The sequence below is a fragment of the Dermochelys coriacea genome, chromosome 1 (genome assembly GCF_009764565.3).
Source record: "Dermochelys coriacea isolate rDerCor1 chromosome 1, rDerCor1.pri.v4, whole genome shotgun sequence".
Classification (NCBI taxonomy): domain Eukaryota; kingdom Metazoa; phylum Chordata; order Testudines; family Dermochelyidae; genus Dermochelys; species Dermochelys coriacea.
In genome coordinates, this window is record NC_050068.2 from 111475283 (window position 1) to 111498523 (window position 23241).

At 41.2% G+C, this 23241-nt stretch overlaps 1 protein-coding gene across 13 annotated transcripts in view; it reads left to right on the forward strand.

Moving 5' to 3' along the window:
- TFDP1 (transcription factor Dp-1) overlaps positions 1-23241 on the forward strand; it is a 106147-nt gene that overhangs the window by 27324 nt on the left and 55582 nt on the right. For all 13 annotated transcript variants that reach the window (XM_043506876.1, XM_043506973.1, XM_038416431.2 and 10 more), the window contains exon 3: positions 2749-2815. In XM_043506876.1, the coding sequence (XP_043362811.1) occupies positions 2749-2815 (67 nt within the window). The remainder of the gene's footprint in view (positions 1-2748; positions 2816-23241) is intronic.

Genomic DNA, 23241 nt, shown 5'->3' on the forward strand with positions numbered 1-23241 from the left:
GAAGGTACATACTATACATTTTTAAGTGATTTATTTACAAAACTTTTCAGATTAGTTTTACAACTATATCAGAAAATGAATGATTGTTTGGTTATTTCATTTACCAAAGGTAATTGAAGCAGATAGTTCACTTCCCAGTGACTTCATAAATATCTCCAATTCAACAGGTTAATCATTAATATTTGGAGAATTTTCTTGCCATGCTGTATTAGGAGGAGAGCATCCCCAGGCAGACATTTAAATTGTATTATTTAAATAACATTAAGAATTCTGGTTTTTTTTTTTCTTCAACAGCAAACATATAATATTTTAACAAAAGAAGCATATGAATTTTTGAATTTAAACATTCAAGTTTTTTAAAATCAGGTTTGTTTTTGTTAAAAATTTGTTTTTATCTAAAATAGTTAAGTGAAATATTTTTTAAAAAAAAAAAAAACCACCCCAACAAATTAAATAGACTGTCAGCCAGGTCAACATGAGAAACTTAAAATATTGGCTTCTCCAGCTAAATCAGTCATCTTCACCTTCATTTTCCTGTTCGTTCATAATCTGGAAAAGAAAAACAAGCTTTCCTGCTTTTTCAGGTCCCACACGATTTCCCAATTTAGAATGAATTAGTCCAAAGGAAAAAAATATTCTTTCGACACCGGCAGAAGAAACTACTGCTGTTAAAAGGGAGATTATCACTTCAACAGTCTCTGAATCCAAGTGCTCAAGTGACTTCCACCAGTTCGCTGGTGTGACTTTCTTTAAAACATCATCAGCAAACATATATTTCTTGAATGGTGCACCCTTAGCTCTGAAGTTTATTATAGTTGGCATTATGGAGGGATGACTGCTAGATGTCCATGTCATAACTGCTGAAAAAGAGGAGTTGGCTAAGGTTTACTCTGTACCGAGTATTGAGAATATGTGCAAGAAAATGAGCTGGAGATAGTTCTTGTCCCATTTCTTTTTTAATGCTTGTAATCTAACTCTGTTATTGTATATTTCTCTTTTTAAGATGTCACTCAGTTCCTTCCAATTTCAACAGCGTCAGCAATAAAACCGCTATTTCCCTGCATTTTGTTCAAGGCTACAAAATAGGCTTTGGGGACTTGGCATGTGTTCAACATTTCTCTTAGCCCAACGTTGAGAACTTTGGCTGTGACAGTGCCATCTATTTTTTCACGATTTTGTTCACAAACTGTCATCGGATTAGGTCAGTTCTTGAGATAGTGCTCAAAACTGTCCACTACTGAGATCCATCACACGTCTTGTGGGAGAGTTAGCTTGGTTCCTCCCACTTTTTTTCAGAGCAGCTGCTGCAAAGTGGTTGTTACATGTGCCAAAACACAACTACAAAAATAGGGAATAACTGTTTAGGTGGTGGTAATGATGTAAAAGCTCTGTAAGTTGTAGAGGACCACAAATCGAGTTGTCAGTGTGAAGCGCTGCAAAAAAGGTTTAGTAGTATTCTCAGATATATTAACAGGAGCATTGTATATTTGACACAGGAGGTAATTGTCCTTCTCTACTCAGCACTAATGAGATCCCAGCTGGAGTTCTGTATCCAATTCTGTGCACCACAGTTTAGGAAATCTGTGGACAAATTAGAAAGAATCAAGAGGAGAGCAACAAAAATGATTAAAGGTTTAGAAAGTTTGACTTATGAGGAAAGGTTTAAAAAACCTGTAGTCTTGAGAAAAGAAGACTGTGGGGCACTTGATAAGTCTTCCTCCTCCATAGAGGATGAATGGACACACATCAGGAATGGTAACATACAAAAGCCAGTAGGAGAACACTTAAATCTCCCTGGACACCCAGTAACAGATTTAAAAGTAGCCATCCTTCAACAAAAAAAAAAAACTTCAAAAACAGACTTCAAAGAGAAACTGCAGCGCTACAATTTGTGAACTTCATTTGCAAACTTAATGCCATCAATTCGGGCTTGAATAGGAAGTGGGAGTGGCTGGCTCACTACAAAAGCAATTTTCCCTCTCTTAGTATTGACACCTCCTCATCAATTATTGGGAGTGGACCACATCCACCGTGACTGAATTGGCCTTCTACATTGGTTCTCCACTTTTAAGGCAACTCCCTTCTCTTCATGTGCCAATATCTATTTATTCCTGTATCTGTAATTTTCACTCCATGCATCTGAAGAAGTGGGGTTTTTTTACCCATGAAAGCTTATGCCCAAATAAATCTTAGTCTTTAAGGTGCCACCAGACTTCTAGTTGGTTTTTGTCCTTTTCTACAAACTGTTGCCATATGGGGCCTGGCTACTAACCTGTTTAGCAGTTAATAAGTTCAGGAAGTTGAGGATTATTGATCGTTAAGAGGAAGCACATATGTGTATATGTATGACATTTATTCTTAACTTAAGGCTTATTATAATTTTACTGACTGTCAGTTTTAGAAGTATATTCTGGATAATGAAGTATAAATCTGTTTTTCTGTGCCCCTGCTTTTTCTTGTGGGATGGTCTTAGTGATTTTTTTTTTTCCTGTGGAATATGTCACCGGTATAGTTGTTAGTATGGTATTTAAGAATTTTAAACAGATGTTTTCCACAAAACTTTGTTTAGTACATACTTTACCTTATTAGCCATTATGGGGGTGGACATACTATTGTTACTGAGTTGCAGTTTTAATTTGGAAACCTGGGTTGGGGAAGTCTAACAAATTACATTAGATCTTTCAAAATTAATATTAAAGAACTTACAGCTGTCTATAGATATTGTAAATCTTTTATTTTCTTTACTAGGCTGGACTAATTGAAGCCAATGGAGAACTTAAGGTTTTTATAGACCAAAACCTTAGTCCTGGAAAAGGTAAGAAAATACTTTATCAAAAAAATACTTTCACGTTTTGGCCTTGGATTTACTTAAGTGTATTATGGGCAATAGAAGACCTTGACAACTGCTTCCTTAGCACAGTTTTTTATAAAGATTTTTCTTATAGCTCATTTTTATACTCTAGTGAATCAGTTCTGCAGATTTACTATTCCTACAATTGTGTGAAGTTCATTGGTGGTTCAGCTGGCATTCCATAGGTGGCCAGTCATTGGTGTAGCTGCACTGGTGCAAAGCTTAGACAGGCAAAAGGTGCTGTAAGCCATGATTTGCACCAGTGTATTTTATCAGTTGGAGAAAATGCATTGGTGAAAATCGCTGTTTAAATTGTCTTTGCCTGTCTAGGCTAAGTGCTTGCTAATCACTATGGCTACAGTAGGGGTTGGCTGTCAATATCTACACAGGGGATTTGTCCAAGTTACAGCCAAGGCCTGGGATAGTGTTCTTAATATAAATCTTCTTAACTAGGTAATTCAGTTAGGTAATAGCTGCGTTGTCTAAGTCTTCACTACTTCAGTGATCTAAACATTTTTTGTACTCTCATAGGTTATAGAATTCTATTTTTATGTGACACATAATCTTAGATACTAAACTCCAAAACCGTTGCAATATTATGTGCTGAATGCTTCAACTAGCAAAGGCAAGAGAAGCACACAGTTTATAACTTATCAGGAAATTTTGATTCCGTTATATTTCCCCCTGTTTCTCTGAGAGAGATTCTATCTGTAACCCTTCAGTTTGTACTCGTTAGCAGGAGTATAAAGTTGAGCATTAATTGTAATATATGGGTTCATAGTTTTTGCCTTTTTTTTAATATCCTGGAAAACAAAACAAGGGCTTGTCTTTGATTTTTTTAATTAATTTTTTAATTATCTTTTAAAATATCCCTATATACTCCTATCGTGCCGGGCTGGTCCTAGTGGCTTTTCATGGTAGATGTGATATTTCCAGCATAGTGTACTCAAGGCTGTTAACATGAAGCAAAAAGAGTTAGCAGTCTGTATCTAGGTAGATGAGATTTTCTTCTGCCTTGACCCTCCACACCCATAATTGAAGTGAATAATACACTGAATGCTTCATTCACTCTTCAGTTCACTTAGCACATAACACCCACAGTGTGTGTATTTTTCTTGATATTTGTGAATCACTTTTAAAGAGTAGAATAAGGAGAAGTTTATTTTGAGTTTCAAGGGCAACTGAAAAGTGACTGGAAAATAAGTAGGGCTTCATTTCAGTGCCTTAAGTGTAATTCTGTATAAGGTTTTCTCTGGTTAAGTGGTTTTAAATAAAGTTTGTGCTAGCCCTGCAGACTCTGCCTGCTGTCTGAAAATCAAGCTTTGTTCTTTTTGGCTTGTGTGTCACCACTAATAAGATTCGGCAGTCCAAATTGTGCCCTCAGTTATCCTGTGCAATATCTTCAATGGGGTTACAGGTGTAATTGAAGGCAAAACTTTCCCTGTTATTGGAACTAGTTTAATAGCTCTTTTTATAGAGGAGCTAGAATAGAATCCAGCAAACTTGATCATAGTTGTATACACTCTAGGGTGTTAATAGGAGTTTAAAGAAGTAAATATTTTTGTCACTAAAATATCCAGGTACCTCTTAAGACCTGTTGACAAAGGAGGTGTCAGTTTTAAATGGCTGCTTTTTTGACAATATCTATATCTTATGGTTTGGTAGGTGTGTTTTTTTTTTTTTTAAAAAAAAACAGGCATTTCAAATCAAACTATATGATGTAACGAAGAAGAGTTCGTTTTCATTGACTATCTAATCTATAAATTGCGTATCATTTTTTAAGAGTCCTATCCAGCTCCCACTAAAATTGATGGAAAGACTCGCATTGATTTCAGGGAGCAGGAATCAGCCCTCAGTGTTGGATTGAAAAAGTGAGAGATGCCTACTGGGCTACAATATTTCTATACTTGTCTGTTTATTATGAGTTGCTACTTTTGAGTTTATCAGATTTTCCTCCATTCTGGTTCCATGAGGAATGTGGTGGTGAAAAGGTATACTCAGAGTCTGCTGTTGAAGGCTTTACCGCCTGATCCCTCAAATTTGTATTTCAGTTCTGATAAATTTTAGCATGCAAAATTGATTGTAGCTACGATGAAGTTCTTGAAGGATGTCTTTGAGAAAACATGAACTTATGACAGTGAGACTTTGGGCATGGGCTCTGTGTTGTATAAGCTGTGGACACTACCAGGCTGGGAAAAGTCCTGTTGTTCAGAAGTCCAGGACAAGTAGGAGTGCTAGCTCCTCGTGAAAAAGTGTCCAGTTTCCTCAGTTCTAAGGTGCAGCAACATACATCTGCTAGTCAGATGGGGAGAGTAGCTGGAAGGGTTCGGAGGCTGAGAGGGCTTAATGGTAAGGAAGAGAGAAGATAGAGCAGAGCAATAGAACCTTCTAAACTATAGACCACAGTTAGATAGTTCAAAGGCAGTTGTTGTCTTTGTGAGAACACAAGTGATAGTTTCAGTTGCCAACCAAAGCTGAGTGGGTAAAATTGGCTACAATTTGATTCTCTGCTGTGAAACAGTTTGACTTGATTTGGGGCTCTCTAGTATTTTATTACAGCTGACTTTAAAAAAAAAAAATTGAAAAATGACTGGAATACATCAAACTATCGTTGGAATTTTAATGGCTGATCCAATGACAACTCTGTAGATGAACAAGAATTGGTACACATCAAATTCTGCTACAGCTGATCATATTGCACAGAAAACTGCTTTGGGAGCTGCAGGTAACAAAATTGAATAACTCAAGTCAAAACTAGTTGCTCTGAATTCAGATTGTGTAGCAGTGAACATGAACTGTTTAAGTGTCATGAAGGCCAACTTTAAACAAGAAACTATTCATGTTGTGAACTGCATCAACCATAAATTTGAACCTTGATATTCAGGATCTCAAGAGATTATCTAAACAGTTGAAATGTATTTTGAAAGGTCTTTTCAGATCTTATTTGTCCCAAAAGACTCCTTCAGTTGGTGTTGCCTTTGATGCAACAGTGAGCTATTTTGGAATATCTTCAGTATAAACTGAGTTAGTAGTCAGGCCAAAGCATAGAAAAAATGACTAAAAATTATATTTTGCCTGTCACCATTTTGAATCATATTGCAAAAAACTGAGGGAGTGATGTAGCTCAAGTTATAAGCATTCTTATGGATAATTTATGAATGTTTTTCTTGGAAATACAATTGTAATTACCATGGCAATTGAAGACTCTGAGCCTCTCCTTGAGACATAAAAAATCTCTAGTTCGATGCTTTGCAAAGCCTAGAAAATGCTTGATGGAGCTTGCAGCAGTGGAAGGCAATATTGCTGTTTATGGCTTAAAAAAAAAAATTCTCCTTAGGGCTGACAGATTTGAAGATTTGGATCTTCAAAGAGACAGTTGTCAAAAAATAAGATCTATATGTTTGGTATCTGTGTTCAATAGCAGATTCAGATTCATTATGTTACAACAAGCAATATTCATGTGGTTTCAGTACTTTGGCTCCATAAAGTGGCTTATTCTTTGAAGGCCTCTGTGCATTCTCACTCATGAGATATGGTGCCTCTGATGTTATGCTGTGCAGCTGTGTAGAAAAGCAGTGTTTGAGTGCAAGGGGCAGGAGCACTCTTGTGCTAGGATGATGTCATCAGTATATGGGAATGCACCCACACACATACCTCAGTTCCTTCTTGACAGCCACAGAGAGCTCATGGAAATACCTTTCCTGTTCATGAGGCTAGTTAGGAACTATTCAGAGAAAACAAGCTATTAGTTTGTTGTTAGTGTTGGGTTACGTGGGACAATTGCCCTCAAGTTGTTATCCCCAAAATCATGGCAGGTCCTGAACCCCATAGAGGGTTCAAAAGAGATGCAACCCACTCAGCTATCTTCTCTGAGACAAAGACATGTTTGGTATCTTCTGTGTTTGGGAGAATTGCACATAGTATCTCAGTGCACAATTTTGCCATGCTTTTATTCCTTGACTGAGGAATGAGGGGCATCTCAGGGTGCACGTTCATTTGACTTTGGTAAGCTTCCAGTTGGACTATCCTGGTACTCCTGTGGGAGGTTTTGAGTTCTGGGTCTTTGCCAAGGTCTTCTGTAAAGACACTTGAGACGCATTGAGCTGCTCCTGATTTGTTGTTTCCCTCGTTGTCGAGCCTGAGGTCCAGCTCCCCAAGACCAATGCCTACAGTGGCCAAGCTTCCTATCCAGTACTGTCTGGAGCTGCAGACTTCACCTGGGCAGTCTGCACTGGCACCAAGAACTATATCTGTATTGAAGTCTCATTTGGTGCCATTAGTCAATTCCGTGACCAAAAAGCAGTTTTCCAGATCTGTGTGATCCTGCTCTGAGGAAAATGAAAAAGTATTCAAACTCAGAGTCCAAGGAGGAGGCAGCATTGTTTTCCTTCTCTGCCACCGGCATGTTTCTTTTAGGGACTCTTCCCAGAAGAGGGCTGGACAGTGCAGAACACATGTTTTGGGAAAATTCGGAACTGGGAGTGTGTTGGGGTCACCCTTCTAGTAGTAACCAAAGCTGGTGGAAGCCAGGGTGTGACTGAAGTGTTGCTGACAGGCTGCTGGGGTCAGAGCTGCTGGACTAGGACTACAGCTATACACACTCAAGGTGTGACTTGCGTGCTGGTGGACCATTTGAGTAGCCCATGTCGGGAGCTACAACAGCAAATCATAGCAAGGTACCCAAGGTTGCGGGGCAAGCAGTGACACAACCCCTCACTGGTCTATATTGCACCCTGGCATGTGACAATCCACTTTCCCCTTCGAAGCTATTGTCTGTGTCTCAGCTGTTTGACTCTGTATTGGTATTTGCCACCAACTTCAGTCAGGAACATCGTGGAAGAACACTGAATCCCTTCAGTACCAGTGTTACTCTGGGTTTTCTAAACCCAGAGCACTGGTAACTTACTTGTTTCTCTCCAGACAGTGTCAGGAATAAATCAATGGGGACATAGCTCTTCTGTCTTAGATACAAACCAGAGTTCTTTTACCTAAAGCTAATTTTTTATTAGGTCTCAAGCACACACACATAAATGCTATAGCAGTAGGTTCATAGTATCCCAAACATTATAGGTGATGGTTTCAAGTGATCACCATCTAGGCTTCCAGGGGCCCTCCTTTTGTACAGCTGATGAGGAGTTTAGGTGCTGGCTCCTTGCCATAAGAAAAACTCCCTCAGATTGTTCTTAAGTCTTTGCTTAATTTTTTATTGTTAACTTAAACAAAGCACAACTCCTAGTAGGTCACCAGTTCTCCTAGTTTCAGCAAATAACTTATCTCTTATCAAAGCATTTCTAGTATTTCTAGTAATAATAAAACTTGTATGTTGGGGCACTTAAAACCAAGTTCAGCTGTCCAAACAGTCCTTCCGCTCTCATGGTACATTAACTTTGTTCCATCCTCCCAGTCTGATAAGCAAAACTGCAATCATGCAGCTATTTGGCCTTGCTTCCCAGAACCCTAATGATGATTTCTGGCTATGTGGTGTTTGGTTTTATGCTAGTAGTGGCTGGAGACACAAAATGGCTGCCTGCTGTAATGTCAGGTTTAATTCTCCCATAACACCAGCTGTTCATGTTCTGCCAGCCTGCTGCAGAGAGCTCAGTTGCATTCCTTTGCCAAAGAATCCCATTGGCATGGAAGGACGTGCAGAGCCCTCTTCAGTTACTTGTGCGGTCCTACATAGAGAAGTCCACGACAAATCTCTTAGATGCCACCAAACTCAGCATGACGTTGGTGTTAATATCAGCATTGGTACTCCTCTTGGCACCAGAGATGCCAGCGTGGAGAATTTGCCTGGCACCAACCCTACACCAGGTGCCATTTTCTTTGAGTATTCCTGTGTGCTCTGTATGCCCAGCACTGTCAGTGGAGTCATTATACCAGTACCAGAGACTCTGCCTCTGCAGGAAGAGAGGCCAGGTATATGTTGATTGGATGGAAACTCCCTCTACGGATTGTGGAGACCAATGGTACCTTACCTGACGACGAGGTGGGGGTTTCCTTTCTGTTCTCTGGATTAACAGAACAATTCCGAGAGTTGACTGGGAAACTGGTGAATACTATCCAGCTACAAACTGGCCTTTCAGAAACTGATTGATCTGACCTAGAATCATAGAAATGTAGGGCTGGAAGGGACCTTGAGTCCAGTCCCCTGAACTGAGGCAGGACCAAGTAAAACTAGACCATGGCTGACAGGAGTTTATGTAACCTGTGCTTAAAAAAACCCTTCAGTGATGGATACTTCATAGCTTCCCTCTTCCAGATCTTGCCTACCTTTTTATAATTAGAATGTTTTCCCTAATCTCTAACCTAAATCTTCCTTGCTGCAGATTAAGCCCATTACTTCTTGCCCTATCTTCAGTGAATGTGAACAATCAACCAATCTTCTTTAAAACAGCCTTAACATGTTGAAGACTATCAGGTCTGCACTCAGTCTTCTTTTCTCAAGAAACATGTCCACTTTTTAACCTTTCTGTGTAGGTTCAGTTTTCTAAACCTGTTATCATTTTTGTTGCTCTCCTCTGAACTCTCTCCAGTTTGTCCATATCTTTCTTAAAGTATGGCACCCAGAATTGAACATAGTACTCCAGGTGAGGCCCCACCAGTGCTGAGTGGATCGGGACAGTCACCTGCCTTATTTTACGTATGACAGTCCTGTTGCATCTCAGAATGATACATCTCAGAATATTAGCCCTTTTTTTGCAACTGCGTCATGTTGTTAATTTGTATTCAATTTGTGATCCGCTGTAACTCCCTGTCACGGGGCGACGACTCACCAGTGCCGCGCCTCCTGTCAGTCGTCCTGGGAATTAGCTCTTCTGGCCAGGACCGTCCTCTGTGACATTAGAAATAACGCAACCATTCACCAGACTTCCTTTAGAGCTAACTTAAATGCAATAGTTTTGTTGATTTGTAGGAAGGAGATTGGAAATGTGTCAAAAGTTCTCACTGATAGATTACTTAGCCCAACTGTAACTGCTCTCTAAAGATTCTGTGACTGCATGCTATCTTAAGCATTGGTGGCAGAAAGATTTCCCATGACACTTAGACCTTGGTTTCACTGTGCATTGAGACATTGCTACCAGGGTAACTTGGGCAAGAGTGCAGGGGAGCCCTTGCAGCATAGAGCCATTGGGACTCAGGGAATAGGCTTTCCGTGTTCCCCCATCACCTACCACAGGGCTCACTAATACAGCTGTCTAAACAAATAATTCAATTGCGAATAAAAGAGTAGCTGCTTCACTGGGTTTTCACCTGCTTTGTGTTGTGCTGGCAATGCAAAGCATCTGTAAACTCAGCTTAATTGGCTGGTATGCTCTTACAGCTTTGTACTGCTTTGGTGTATGGTGAATCTGCCCTTAAAAAGTTGATGGTTTAATTAATTGGGTTTCTTGTTCATGTATGAAATTGTAATTTAAATAAAAATTCCCAGATATTCAAACAGTTAAAATGGAATTAAGGTTGAGAATGTGTCAATAATTTAAGAATAAAAAAGAGGAATACTATAAAACCACGCATTATGAGATTTAAGTTTGCATTTAAAAGAAAGTCAAACATGTTAAGGCAAGAAATGTACCGTAACTCTGCTCTGTAGTAATGTGATGATGGGGGGCAAACTAAATTTATTTTTATGAAAGACAGATTTTATCTTGGATCACAAACACTAAATTGCCTTACTCATAATTGTTCGATTACATTGTATATCACTACAGGGCAGAGCTAAACATGTTTGGGTGGCTTAGTTGTGTTTTTAACTTGTTTGGATTTCTTTTAAGTGTAAACTTAACTCTGAATTTCCTGGATTTATAACACTTGTCTTGGGAATAATTACACCATGCCGCCCATTGTGTATGTGTGTTGTGACAGGGTCGGGCCAGATGGCTACAGGAGAGTAATAGAAGGCAGATATATTAGCCCCAGATTAAGTAGGTCCCTTTCCCCTGGGTAAGGTAACAGGGAAGGTTCCAGAACAATCAGGAACCTTTTGGAGACAATTAAGACAGACAGGCTGATTAGAACACCTGCAGCCTATCAAGAAGCTGTTAGAATTGATTAAGGCAGGCTAATCAGAGCACCTGGGTTTAAAAAGGAGCTCACTTCAGTTTGTGGTGCGCGTGTGAGGAGCTGGGAGCAAGAGGCACTAGGAGCCAAGAGTGAGAACGCAGACTGTTTGAGGACTGAGGAGTACAAGCATTATCAGACATCAGGAGGAAGGTCTTATGGTGAGGATAAAGAAGGTGTTGGGAGGAGGCCATGGGGAAGTAGCCCAGGGAGTTGTAGCTGTTGCACAGCTGCATTCCCCAGGGCCCTGGGCTGGAACCCGGAGTAGAGGGTGGGCCTGGGTTCCCCCCCAAACCTCCTAACTCCTGGTCACACAGGAGGAGTTGACCTGGACTGTAAGTTCAGAAAAACGGCCAAGCTGAGGGCTGCCGTGAAGCTCCAAGGCGAGCAAATCCACCAATAAGCGCAAGACCCACCAAGGTAGAGGAGAAACTTTGTCACAGTGTGTAACCTTGAAGTTTATCTCTCTACTTCTCAATCTTAACATAGTAGGGGGGGTTTAAAATAATAATCGGAGTTCAGTTTTCAGCTTTGGCAATACTTCACTATGCCAGGGGAAAGGGAGAGCGTCTACTAGAAAATGATAGTGAAAATACTGAACTTTCTCAGGCATATCCAACCTGTTGGACTGGTGTAAGAGGAGCCATCCCATTAGAAGAGAATTAGCAAAGTTTCACACAGCTTTATTGTTTGGAGGTGTTAACTTTGAAGAAAGCTGTTTCATTTTTGTCTTCATTATTACATTCAGAAAAAAATTGTTAAATTCCGGAGGCATATTTTAAACGCTTGGTGAGATGTTGTTTAATTGTAATCTTCCCTCCCGCTCCCCATTTAGGGTTTGGGAGGACCATAGAATCAGTTTGTTTCAGATGAGTGAAAAGGAAGAGAGCTAATCCTTCTATTTCATTGTGGTAAAACAAAATTGCTTGAATTAATCTATAGGCTACGTAGGGAATGTGGCTCTTAAGATTTGAGATAGGCAGTTGCAGCTGCCATACCATTAGGTGGCAGTATTGGTATACAACTAGAAAATATTTTATGAACAAGAAAGTCCGTAAAATGTATTTTAAATGGAACAAAAACTATATTTCTAGTAACACTATAACCAGGGTCTTCCTTGTACGTAAATCCTATTTGTGAGCCACAAAATATTGTTTTGTTTAACTTAGGTAAATTTTAGTGAGTGGACTATGAATAGAAAAGGACAATTTCTAAATAAAGTAGCAGTTTTTAATGTATGGAATTATTTAACTGTAAGCTCCATTCATCTCCCATCCTAGTGAATATACACATTCTCTGGAAGAAGAGGGGAGAAAGTACTTCAATTTTTTCCCCCTAAATACTCCTTCTGTTACAACAATTTCATGGAGAGGAGAGGAAAAACATGATGCAGTAACAGAAGGTTGAAACCTTCATTTAATCAAAACAAGATATTCTGCTAATATCCAGAAGCTTTTCAATACTTTTTTTGGTGTTTTATTTCTTTAGCATTCATGAATGATATGTGTTTGACAACTATTGAGTCTAAGGGCATGGCTACTCTTGCAGATGTAGAGCACTTCGAGTTAAACCAGCCTTTGAAGAGGGCAGTAGGAAAAGCGCTGCAGTCTGTCCACACTGACAGCTTCAAGCGCACTGGCATGGCCACATTTGCGGCACTTGCAGCAGCATTGGGAGCGGTGCATTATGGGCAGCTATCCCAGCATGCAAGTGGTTGCAATGTGCTTTTCAAATGGGGTGGGGTGGAATGTGACAGGGAATGTGTTGGGTGTATGTGGGAGGAGGGGGGATTCGGGGGGCTGAGAGCATGTCAGCATGCTGTCTTGTAAATTCAGACAGCAGCAGGACCCCCCCCCACCTGCCTCTCTCTCACACACAGCATTCCACGCTAATGGTTGCTTTGTCTTGGAGAAGATAAGCAGCCAGCTGTCAGAAACGGAGCTTTCACAGGGCATTTCTGCAGTCCTACAGCCGATTCCAAACAATGACAAGAGTGGCCATTTGACTTAAGGGGATTATGGAACTTTTCCGGAGGCTGATCAGAGCGCAGTAAAACACCTCGTTCACAATGGCGCTGCGGTGCTCCAATGATGGCGCAGCAAACGTTATTCTGCTCGCCGAGGTGGAGTACCAGCAGCGCTGTAGCCACGGAGTCTGAGCACTCTACGTGCCTTGCCAGTGTGGATGGATAGTGAGTTAGTGCACCCGGGGCTTGTTTATTGCGCTGTAACTCGCAAATAGCCAAGCCCTAAAGTCCCTCTCTATAACAGAATTGATAAATCACATAGTAGAAGTTTAAGTATTTTACTAATGTGGTGAAAATGCCTCAGCCCTTACGAGGCAGTAATGCCTGTAAAGAAGAGAATGCCACATGATGTTATTGACTTGAACTGGGACCGTATAGAACATTGTTGCAACCAAGGTCCTGTAGTGGCACCAAATCTTGTATAAAGGGGGTCAAATAAGATGTCTAAGACGAGGTTATGGTTTGCTGGTTATGATTATGCTATCTGTTTGCATGTATCATTTTTGTATTTAAAGATATAAGTATTGACTCTATACTGTCTGTATTTCAAATTTATGCTATGCTTCTGGCCACAACCCAGACAAGTTGGTGTCAGCTCTGCCTAGCCTGCTTGATGGCCTATTAAGGACCATCATCTATACAAGTGATCCACTTAGAGAAGGCAGACATGCCTTGTGACTCAGCAAGGTATGCAGGGTCCTGCCTATGGACACAACTCTGAGGTTTTCCCATGCCATGTGATGGACAGCTTGTCTTTGGAACAAAGGAAAGAAAGGACCACATGGCAAGAGAATATAAAAAGCTGCTGCAGCTCCTCCATCTGGTCTTCAATCTTGCTTCTTACCTCTGGAGGGACTTTGCTACACTGAAGCATTGAACAAAGGACTGATGAGCCATCTCAGCTGTGGATGTACTCCAGAGATTTGATTTGAACCTGCAGTTTATTCATCGCTGCTGCAAGCCTGAACTAAGAACTTTGCCATTACTGTACGTAATTGATTCCATTTCCTCTCATCTATATTTCTTTTATGAATAAACCTTTAGATTTTAGATTCTAAAGGATTGGCAACAGTGTGATTTGTGGGTAAGATCTGATTTGTATATTGACCTGGGTCGGGGCTTGGTCCTTTGGGATCGAGAGAACCTTTTTTTCTTTTACTGGGGTATTGGTTTTCATACCCATTTGTCCCCATAACAAATGGCACTGGTGGTGATACCGGGAAACTGGAGCGTCAAAGGGAATTCCTTGTGTGACTTTTGTGGTTAGCCAGTGGGGTAAAACCAAAGTCTTCTCTGTTTGGCTGGTTTAGTTTGCCTTGGTGTACATAGAAACCCAGCCTTGGGCTGTAACTTCCCTGCTTTAAGCAGTTTATCCTGAATTGGCACTCTCAGTTGGGTCCCACCAGAACCAGCATTGTTACAGCCATCTTTAGCATTTGGCAGAGGATCAGACACTTGCAAGAATGGATAAATCAGGCTTATCTGCCATCTATGTCTTTTATGGAGATAAGTGTCTTCCCCCATCCTACAACATATGAAAGATTCTTTGCTCTTGACTTGTCCAGAAAACATCCTGAGCAGGGATCCCATTTGTTCCCTTGGGTCATGATAGGAAAGAATGCTTCAAATTTAGGATGGGGAGCCCCCTTTGAAGCGCTGACTAGTTTAGTATAAAAGTAAAGATATTTTCTAAGGGAAGGTGCTCCCATGTTCAAATGGAGAAAAAATTCTTTTCCTCAGGAAGACAAATCTCTATATAAATATTTTGAACTGAGGGCCATAAAACTGGCTCTCAAAATATTTCCCCCTCAAGTCGGTGAGAAATTGGGTCAAATTCTTACAGACAAAATGGTTACCGTGTACTAAGTGAACAGGTAGGTGGAAACCTAGTCTCCCTTGGTAATGCATTGGTAGAAGTGGAGCCTCTATAACCAATTCCTTTGGCCATTCACATAATGGAGGGTAAATTTAAAAAACAAACTAAAATCAAACCTCAGTGGAAAGGTGCTGACCAGTATACATGGTCATTAAAAACTTAAGTGGCGCATTTGAGTTTTGCATATTGGGGTCAACTACAAGTCACAATGCTGTATCTGTTGTTCTGCTTGAGAGCATCGGGGGGGGGGGAACGACAAAATCTGTGTCAGACTTCTCTTGAATTGGGATGAAGCCTTCTCACTGATTTTCCCCCAATGTCCTTGGGAAGGCTTATCAAGACTACCAGCATGATTGATCACACTAGCTTGGATGCAATATACCTAGTGTTCAGATCTGCGGGTTCTTTTATCTTTCCTCAGGATCTGTTGCAGCAGTGTGGCAAAGTGGCCTATGGAGTGTAAAGATCTCTTTACCACAGACAATGGCTGATGGATTTCTATGGTAGTGACTGACACTTCCTGGAAGAGATCAAGACACTCCTGTTGGAATCCAATAAACCCTCAGCTAGAAAACACTGTTGCCAAGTAGAATGAATTCAAAAGATTTGTGCAAATGGGCTGGATCCCTTCTCTCATCTGGTTCCAAGTCTTCTGGAATTTCTGCTCTTTAATGTTGAAGCTCTCTTTAGCAACTGTGATGGCGTCTAGTGGCCATTCTGCTTACCTTATTTCTTTTAGAGGAAACTGTTTTGCCCCACCCTCTGGTGAAGCAATTAAGACCTTTTAGAACTTGTACCCTTTGATCAAAGAACCTGCTGACCCTTGATACTTAGGCCCTGTCTACACTGGCAAGTTTCTTCGCAGTAAAGCAGCTTTCTGCGCTGTAACTCCTGAGGTCTACACACTGCCAAGCCACTGATGGCACCAAATGCAGACAGAAGCATAGGGATTGCTGGGATGCGAAGTAATTCATCACAGGGCATTGGGACAGGACCTAGGATGCCTCAGGACCCCCTCCACCTTCCCACAACTCTTAGCGGTAGAAGAGAAGGAGGTGCTCTGTGGGATACCTGTCCAGAGTGCACCGCTCTGAATACTGCTGCAAGTACTGCAAATGTGAAAACACTATTGCGCAGGCAGCTGACAGTGTGAATACACAACAGCAGTTTCCCTTCAACGCTCTCTGAGCATCACTGTAACTCTTGCCAGTGTAGACATTACTTAGAGATATTGTGCACTCTTCCATCTCTCTCACTGAAACTTTCTTTCTTGATAGCCCTCACCTCTGCCAGGAGGGTGTCCAAAGTACAGACCCTGATGGTCAGTGCACCTTGTGCTATCTTCCACAAAGACAAGGAGGTAACATTGTCTTAGCACATTCCTCACAAAAACTCTCTCAATTTCATTTGAGTTGATGTTCACTAGGGCAAGCAGACTACATGTTTTTGGATATAAAGCCATCATTAGATAGGATCAAAGCTTCAGGAAATCTAAACTCTGTTTTACGGGGGAAGAAACAAGAGCCAGGCATCTCACCTCATTAGTACAAGCGAATTAGGCTGTGCAAGTGTTTGTCTTGCACAGCCCTTTTGCCAGAACACACTAGAGCTCCTTACCTTACTGTTGAGGGGGAATGGCAATATCCTTGGCATCTCTCTGTAATGTGCCTTTATAGGAAATCTGTAGGGCTGCTATGTGAAGCTCAGTCAAGTTTTTCAAAATCTTGCTTTTTATGTTGGATTAGAGAATAGATTCTAGTTTTGGGGGAATGGTACTTAAATTGATGATTAGCATGTCTCCTGAACCACGTCCTCTGGGAGCTCACTGTTAGCTGATCTTCTACAATGGGATTCTATGTTGGCAACATCATGAAGGAGAAATTCCTGTTCTCTGAAGGTGCTGCCTCCACAGAACCTCAGTGATATCTTTCAGAGCCCAGCTATATTCTGGATATCTTGCGGTAGAGAGGAATTGGAGACTGCTCATGGACATGGTGCTCTTGAGTCCATGTTCCCAACTGGACCGAGGGTTTTAAGGAGCATACATACACCCTGCAACTGATATTCAAAAAAGCATGATGACTGCTGCTACCGGTACAGGGTTCTCTTATAGTTCTGTGGAGACAATGTATTTGGAGAAGAGGAATTATGGAATGTACATTATTAATTGCTATTAGTGTGGCACTTAGAAAATTTATCCCCACATTTCATAAAATGAGTTAAATCTTCATTGATTCTGTCTGCCTTGTTTTGGATTATGTACATTTATGATCTCTAGCTGCTCACATGTACTTCCCCTCACTGGTCTAACAAGGGTACCTACTGTCAGGCTTCCAGCTCCACAGTCTTGAGTGGAGACCTGCATCTCACTCCCTTCTCCCTGGGGTATTTCTAGGCTTCACAGTTTCTGGCGTTTACTGTGTTGTTCCCAACAGACATGCTTTCCAAGCATACATGCTTGCTTTCTCTTCAGAGGTGGTTTATAGTAAAAGCACTGCAGAGAAAACAAAATAAAAGAACCTACTTGCATGCTAATAAGCTACCAGGGATTACCGTAACCCTAATGTAGGCTCTAACTGGAACAGTCCTTCCAAACCTCAGCCATGGGATTCTTTTGAGGTCATAGGTTTATCACAGCTTCAGCTCACAAGCACAGTCATGACATATTTAGTCAGCCCTTTATACAGTTCAGGAGTCTTTTGATCTCAAAAACAACAACGAGTCCATTGGCACCTTAAAGACTAGCAGATTTATTAGGGCATAAGCTTTCGTAGGCTAGAACCCACTTTTCCAGAAGCAGTTTACTGGGTAAACAATGTGTTTTGCTTCCAAAAGGGTGGATTCAGAGTGGGTCACTTGCATTCCCTAGTAAACCCACTTTACACAAATTGTTCTGTAAAAAGCCTTTTGAAATTCATACTTTCTGCGATGGCATAAATCAGTCCCCTAGCAAAGTTGTATAGAGTTCTACAATAACACATACTTCTTCAAGTAGTGTTCCTATGAGTACTCCACTGTAGGTGTGTGTGCATCTCTGTGCTACTGTTGGAGAACTTTGGTAGCAGTGTCTGTTCAGCTCCGTGCATGCTACAAGGCTGGACAGCTGCATGGATGAAATTTCCTCAGTTCAGTTCCACTGAATGCATCTGATGAAGTGAGCTGTAGCTCACGAAAGCTTATGCTCAAATAAATTTGTTAGTCTCTAAGGTGCCACAGGTACTCCTTTTCTATTCAGTTCCTTCTCAACCACCCCTGGCTAGAGACTAAGCTATAGCTGTTTCTTTGTGGATAGCTAACTCTTTCAGAATTGCTAATTTTTAGCTTCCCTTGAAGGTTTTCTTTCTTTACTTCATTTACATTTTATTTTGGCCATTGCCTTTTAAAATAAATAAATAAAAGGACTTCGTCTTTTGCCAGCCCCCTGTGAGGGGAGGACTCCCATCTTGATAAGGGTATGCCCGGTTCCCGAGCTTCAGAAAGTGCCTCAATTACGAGGAATCTATCCCAGTGACTGACGGACACTTGCTGTGTTCTCTGGCTGGCAGAGAAACACATTTCACAGAAGTCTGGCTTGTGTCAGCAACTGAAACCCCTGAACCAAGAAAGACCTAGAACTGAGCCTCAAACTCCTACTCATGGAGTCTGCCCTTCAACCTCTGGAGTCCCCCAGGAGCCCTCCCCACAGCCCTCTACTTCAAACGGAGGTGAGCCCAGGGAGATGCCAGTGAGACACTCACATAAGGCCTCTAAGAAAAGGTCCATGGGTCCCATAGTGAGCCTTGATCCAACTGAAAATGATCTCCTGCTCAATCAATATAGTCTGTACCGATGGCACCAAAGCTGTCTAAATCTGGTACCCAGGGCATGCATGGTACTGACCAACAGAGCTAGCTGGGTTGCGTAAGAACCCACTGGGCACAGGCAAGGAAACACCAGTACCGTTGGGGTGTGAGAAGCACAAAGATCCACCCCAGGGAAGATTCTGTTGGTATAGACGTCAACACCAGTACCATCAAAGAAGTCACACAAATGAGGGTCATTCTTGTCAGTTGCCAGCTTGTGCAGATCAAGGAGTGACTGGTTCCCATTCTTTTCCAGGTGCAAGGCGCACTCCATTTTTGTCAACCCATTCTCCCAATCATCATGATCTGGCTTTATGTCACGCAAAAAGATGCGACCACCCCTCTGATTCTGCAGCTTCATGAGTTTTTTTTCAGTGTGCTCACGCTCCTCATGGTGCCACGCCAAGCAACAACGGACCTTGTTATCAGGTCCACATCTCCAGTCTCATCACAGGCCTCTCTGCACCAACAACCCCTGCTGGTACCGACACCTTGTGCACTTCGTCTTCCAGTGCGTGACAGATCTTTCCGTGTCTAATGCACTGGATTCGTGTCTACTCAGTACCGGGCCCCTGATACTGAGTTCACCCAGAGCCATTGACAGATGAGTTCCTGCCATGCACCGCCCTTCTCGTTGTTGGAGAAAGTGAGCAACAGGATGTGGTTTCCACTGTTCTCCCCCCTCTCCTCCATGGGGCCCAATTTCACTATGAACACGAGGCATATCGTCGTCCTGATCCACAGCATCCCTGGTTTGATCAGCTGTGGTACCAACTAGCAGGTCCCTTTCCATCGCAATGGCAATACTGGGATCCCTGGCAGGATCAGTCGTCAGTTCTCCCTTAATTCAAAAGTGACCCTCCCTCAGCTGCTACCTCGAGGGCTTCTGAACCCCCTGAGCCAGGCAAGAGAGGAACTGGAGGCTGAAGTTGAGGAGGCCTGTTTCTTGTCTCATGTGGCAAGGATGACTGTGATGCCCCCTCTGCCATCTATGACAAATGATTTTAAACTGTTCCAGGACCTGGCATAGAGGGTGGCAGAGGCTTTATACCTGCAGGAGGTGACAGTGTCATACCACAGGCTGGTGGACATTTTACATTCTTCCACCTCACCCAGAGTGGCACTCCCTATTAATGAGTAGGGCCCTACCAACGTCATGGTCCGTTTTGCTAAATGTCATGGTCATAGGACTTTAAAAAACCTTAAATTTCACGGTTTCAGATATTTAAATCTGAAATTCCTCAGTGTGGTAACTGAGGGGGTCTGGACTCAAAAGTGGGTTGTTGTGGTGGGGAGTTAAAAGGCTATTGTAGAGGGATTTTGTGGTATTGCCACCCTTACTTCTGTGCTGCTGCTGATGGCAGTGTTGCCTTCAGAGCTGGGCATCCAGAGAGTGGCAGCTGCTGGTTGGCTGACAGCAGCAGCACAGAAGTAAGGGTGGTATGATGTGATATTGCCACTCGCTTCTGTGTTGTTGCTGGTGGCAGTGCTGCCATCGGAGCTGGGCTCCCAGCCAGCAGCCGCAGAGCATCCTGCTGCTGGGGGAGGTTCCCGGAGGTGAGTGCGACCCATGCAGGGGAAGACTAAGTCCCGTCCATCCCCAGCCCAGCCAGGACTATCAGCTGCAGCCCAGTGCACAGGAAAAGCCTCCTGGCTGGGGCACCCTCTGTCCTGCCCCTCTCCGGCTCCAGGCCCCATGCTCAGAAGTTTAAAGGCTCCTTAGCTGTGCATGGGAGGGGGGAGGGCGATCACGGTGCCCTGGGTGGTTGCCCACATTGCCCCCCCATTGACAACCCCCCATACTATGTCACCCCCACTTGTGTGCTTTTGCTGGCTGTGGCATTGCCTTAGGAGGTGGGTTCCTAGCCAACAACTGCCACTCTCTTGCTGCCCAGCTCCGATAGCAGCACAGAAGTAAGGATGGCAATACTATGACCCCCCCCCAACAGCCAGATTTCACAGGGGAGACCAGATTTCGCAGTCTGTGATGTTTTTCACAGCTGTGAATTTGTTAGGGCCCTATTAATGAGGCACTCCTGGTAAACCCCTGTGTCAGTCCCATAAACATGCAAGAAATATTACATGCCAGCTAAAACATGGAATTCCTCTTCTCCCATTTTCTTAATTCAATTATTGTGGATGCAGTCAATTCAAAGGGCTACCACCCAGTTTAAATCTATCCCTTTATGTGTGGGACTAGAAGCACTTGGACCTTTTTGGCATGAAGGCCTCATTCTCGGCCACCGTCTAGTTCTGCATTGCAAACCATCAGAACTATGTGAAACTCAGTTTTTATTGAGCAGCTTCCTGATTCTCATAAGGAGCAATTCAGGGCTACAATTAACGAAGACCAACTGTTGGCTTCAGAGGGTTTTTTTTCCATTTTCAATCCAAAATGAATGATATTTAGCAAGAAAGTCCTAAAGGTGCCAAAAAGTTTCAGATTGTATAACAATTGATATTAACATCTACTTTACCACTTTACGTAATATGTCAGTTATTCTCACTTTGGCCGAAATCAAGATTTAATGTACAGATGCAAAGTTTTTTGGAGATATGTTTTATTAAAGAATCAGATAATTATCAGACATCTGGCAACACTGCAGACTGCTACCACCCTTGCACCAAGGTTAGGCGAATACGTACTAGCGTAGATTAGTTAGATTAGTATGAGTTGATACTTCTTTTGTAAAGGTTGATCAATGAGACGCACTGAGTGCTGCGATTACGGAAGAGTGTGACGCGGGACGCAACATTTAAGATATCACAAACAGGTGTATTGCAAAAAAAAAAGTAATGTTTTTGTTTGTTGATATATTAACCACTTAAGCTCATTTCTCAGCTCCCATTACTGGTACGTTTGTTCATTTATACATGCTTCCGTATCACTCTGGCGGACTTATTTTATGTGTCATCTGTTCAACAGTCTTTTTGTAGCATTGTTTGTAATTTTAAATTTACTGAAAAGTCGCGTGCAGCAGGCATTTAAATATACAGTAAACATTTTTGCATAAATTAGGAGTGATTTTTTGATATATCCAGAGTGAGTGGAAAATGTCCAACACAACTTTGAGGGTGAATCCTTAGGTCATTTTAAGAAAAAATGTTTCTGTGAACACATGTCCTAAAATTCTTCCTAAGGGAGCTACAGTTCTTTCAAGGAGGTGATGAAATGTTAATTTCTGATATCTCAAACGCTTTAATATAAAGTAATGAAATTATGTCTGTGTCTTAGCATTAGTATGTGCTACCATATTACATTATCAAAAACTATTTAAACGTCCCAAACTGGCGGTTGGTCATTTTTATTTCATGTTTCAAGAAAGGCTTGTCAACTGCTCCTGGCTACAAGCGGTGGTAATGTGTTCCATAATAAGTTAATTTTTGGTTATTTATTATTACATTTAAAATTTATGGTTCCAAAGTTGAAAAATAAGTAATAAGTAAAATTGTTTGTATCATTCTAAGCAGATTAAAATTTGTAAACAGTTTTCTTGGAAACAGTTAATTATACAAAATAAATTGAGTACCGTTTTAATGCATGTTTTAGCATTAAATCATATTCCACGGTAGTATCTGTTAAATAGTCGAAGATTTAAAAAATATTAAATAAAATTGGTGCAATCCCCCCAGTTCACGACGCCTGTAGTTTAAATAAAATTATTTGAATGATGTTGTATGATAGAACGTTGGAAATAAACTTTAACAGGAAAGCAGATTCAAATTGCAAGCATAGTCCTTTTCGTAAATAGAGCAAATTTTCAGAAAATTTGCTCTTTTTACTAAAAGGACTGTGTTTGCAATTTGAGTCCGCTTTCCTGTTAAAGTTTATTTTCAACCTTGTAACATGTAACCTTATTACTTCCCAACAATTTAATGTTGTAGAACAGCAATAGCACATACTAACGTTACAGCACATACCAAATTTCATTGTTATATCTATATTAAAGCATTTTTGAGATCTTAATTAAAAACTTGGAAAATATTTCCAATATTTTTACAGCAAAATTTAATAAGAAATAACTTGCAATTTATAAAAAAAATTTATATTAATTATGTATATTAAAATAGTTCTTACTTCATTAAAACTGCAAGAAACATGTTAAAATATTAAAATATACTTTAATAATTTGTGTAAAAAGAAAATTTGCAATCATTTTTGTCCAGAAAACCAAAATAAATTTTGAAGTAGCTTAAGTGGTTAAGATATCACAAGCAGGTACTTTTTTTTTTTTTTTTTTTTTTTTTTTTTAAATAATGTAATGCTTTTGTTCATTACTTTTCGAAGATCGTAACAAGAAATATTTGGATGCGGTAGCACAAGAAGATTTGGCCATGGCTTCAACAAAAAAATCAAATCTGCCCCCCCATGATTGATAAATGATTTATGGAAAAGGATCTCAATGATGTCTTTACTTTTGAATTTAAAAAGCCCAAATTTGGGAAAAGCAAAGAAGAAATCGGCAACATGTGAGGTGGAAGAGGAAGTGAATGGCAAGCTCAAACCATGCAGTTTCAAGACAAGTGAAGCAAGTGCCGTAAAGAGTTTCAACCTTTGGCGGCATGTAAAACATAACTATCCTGA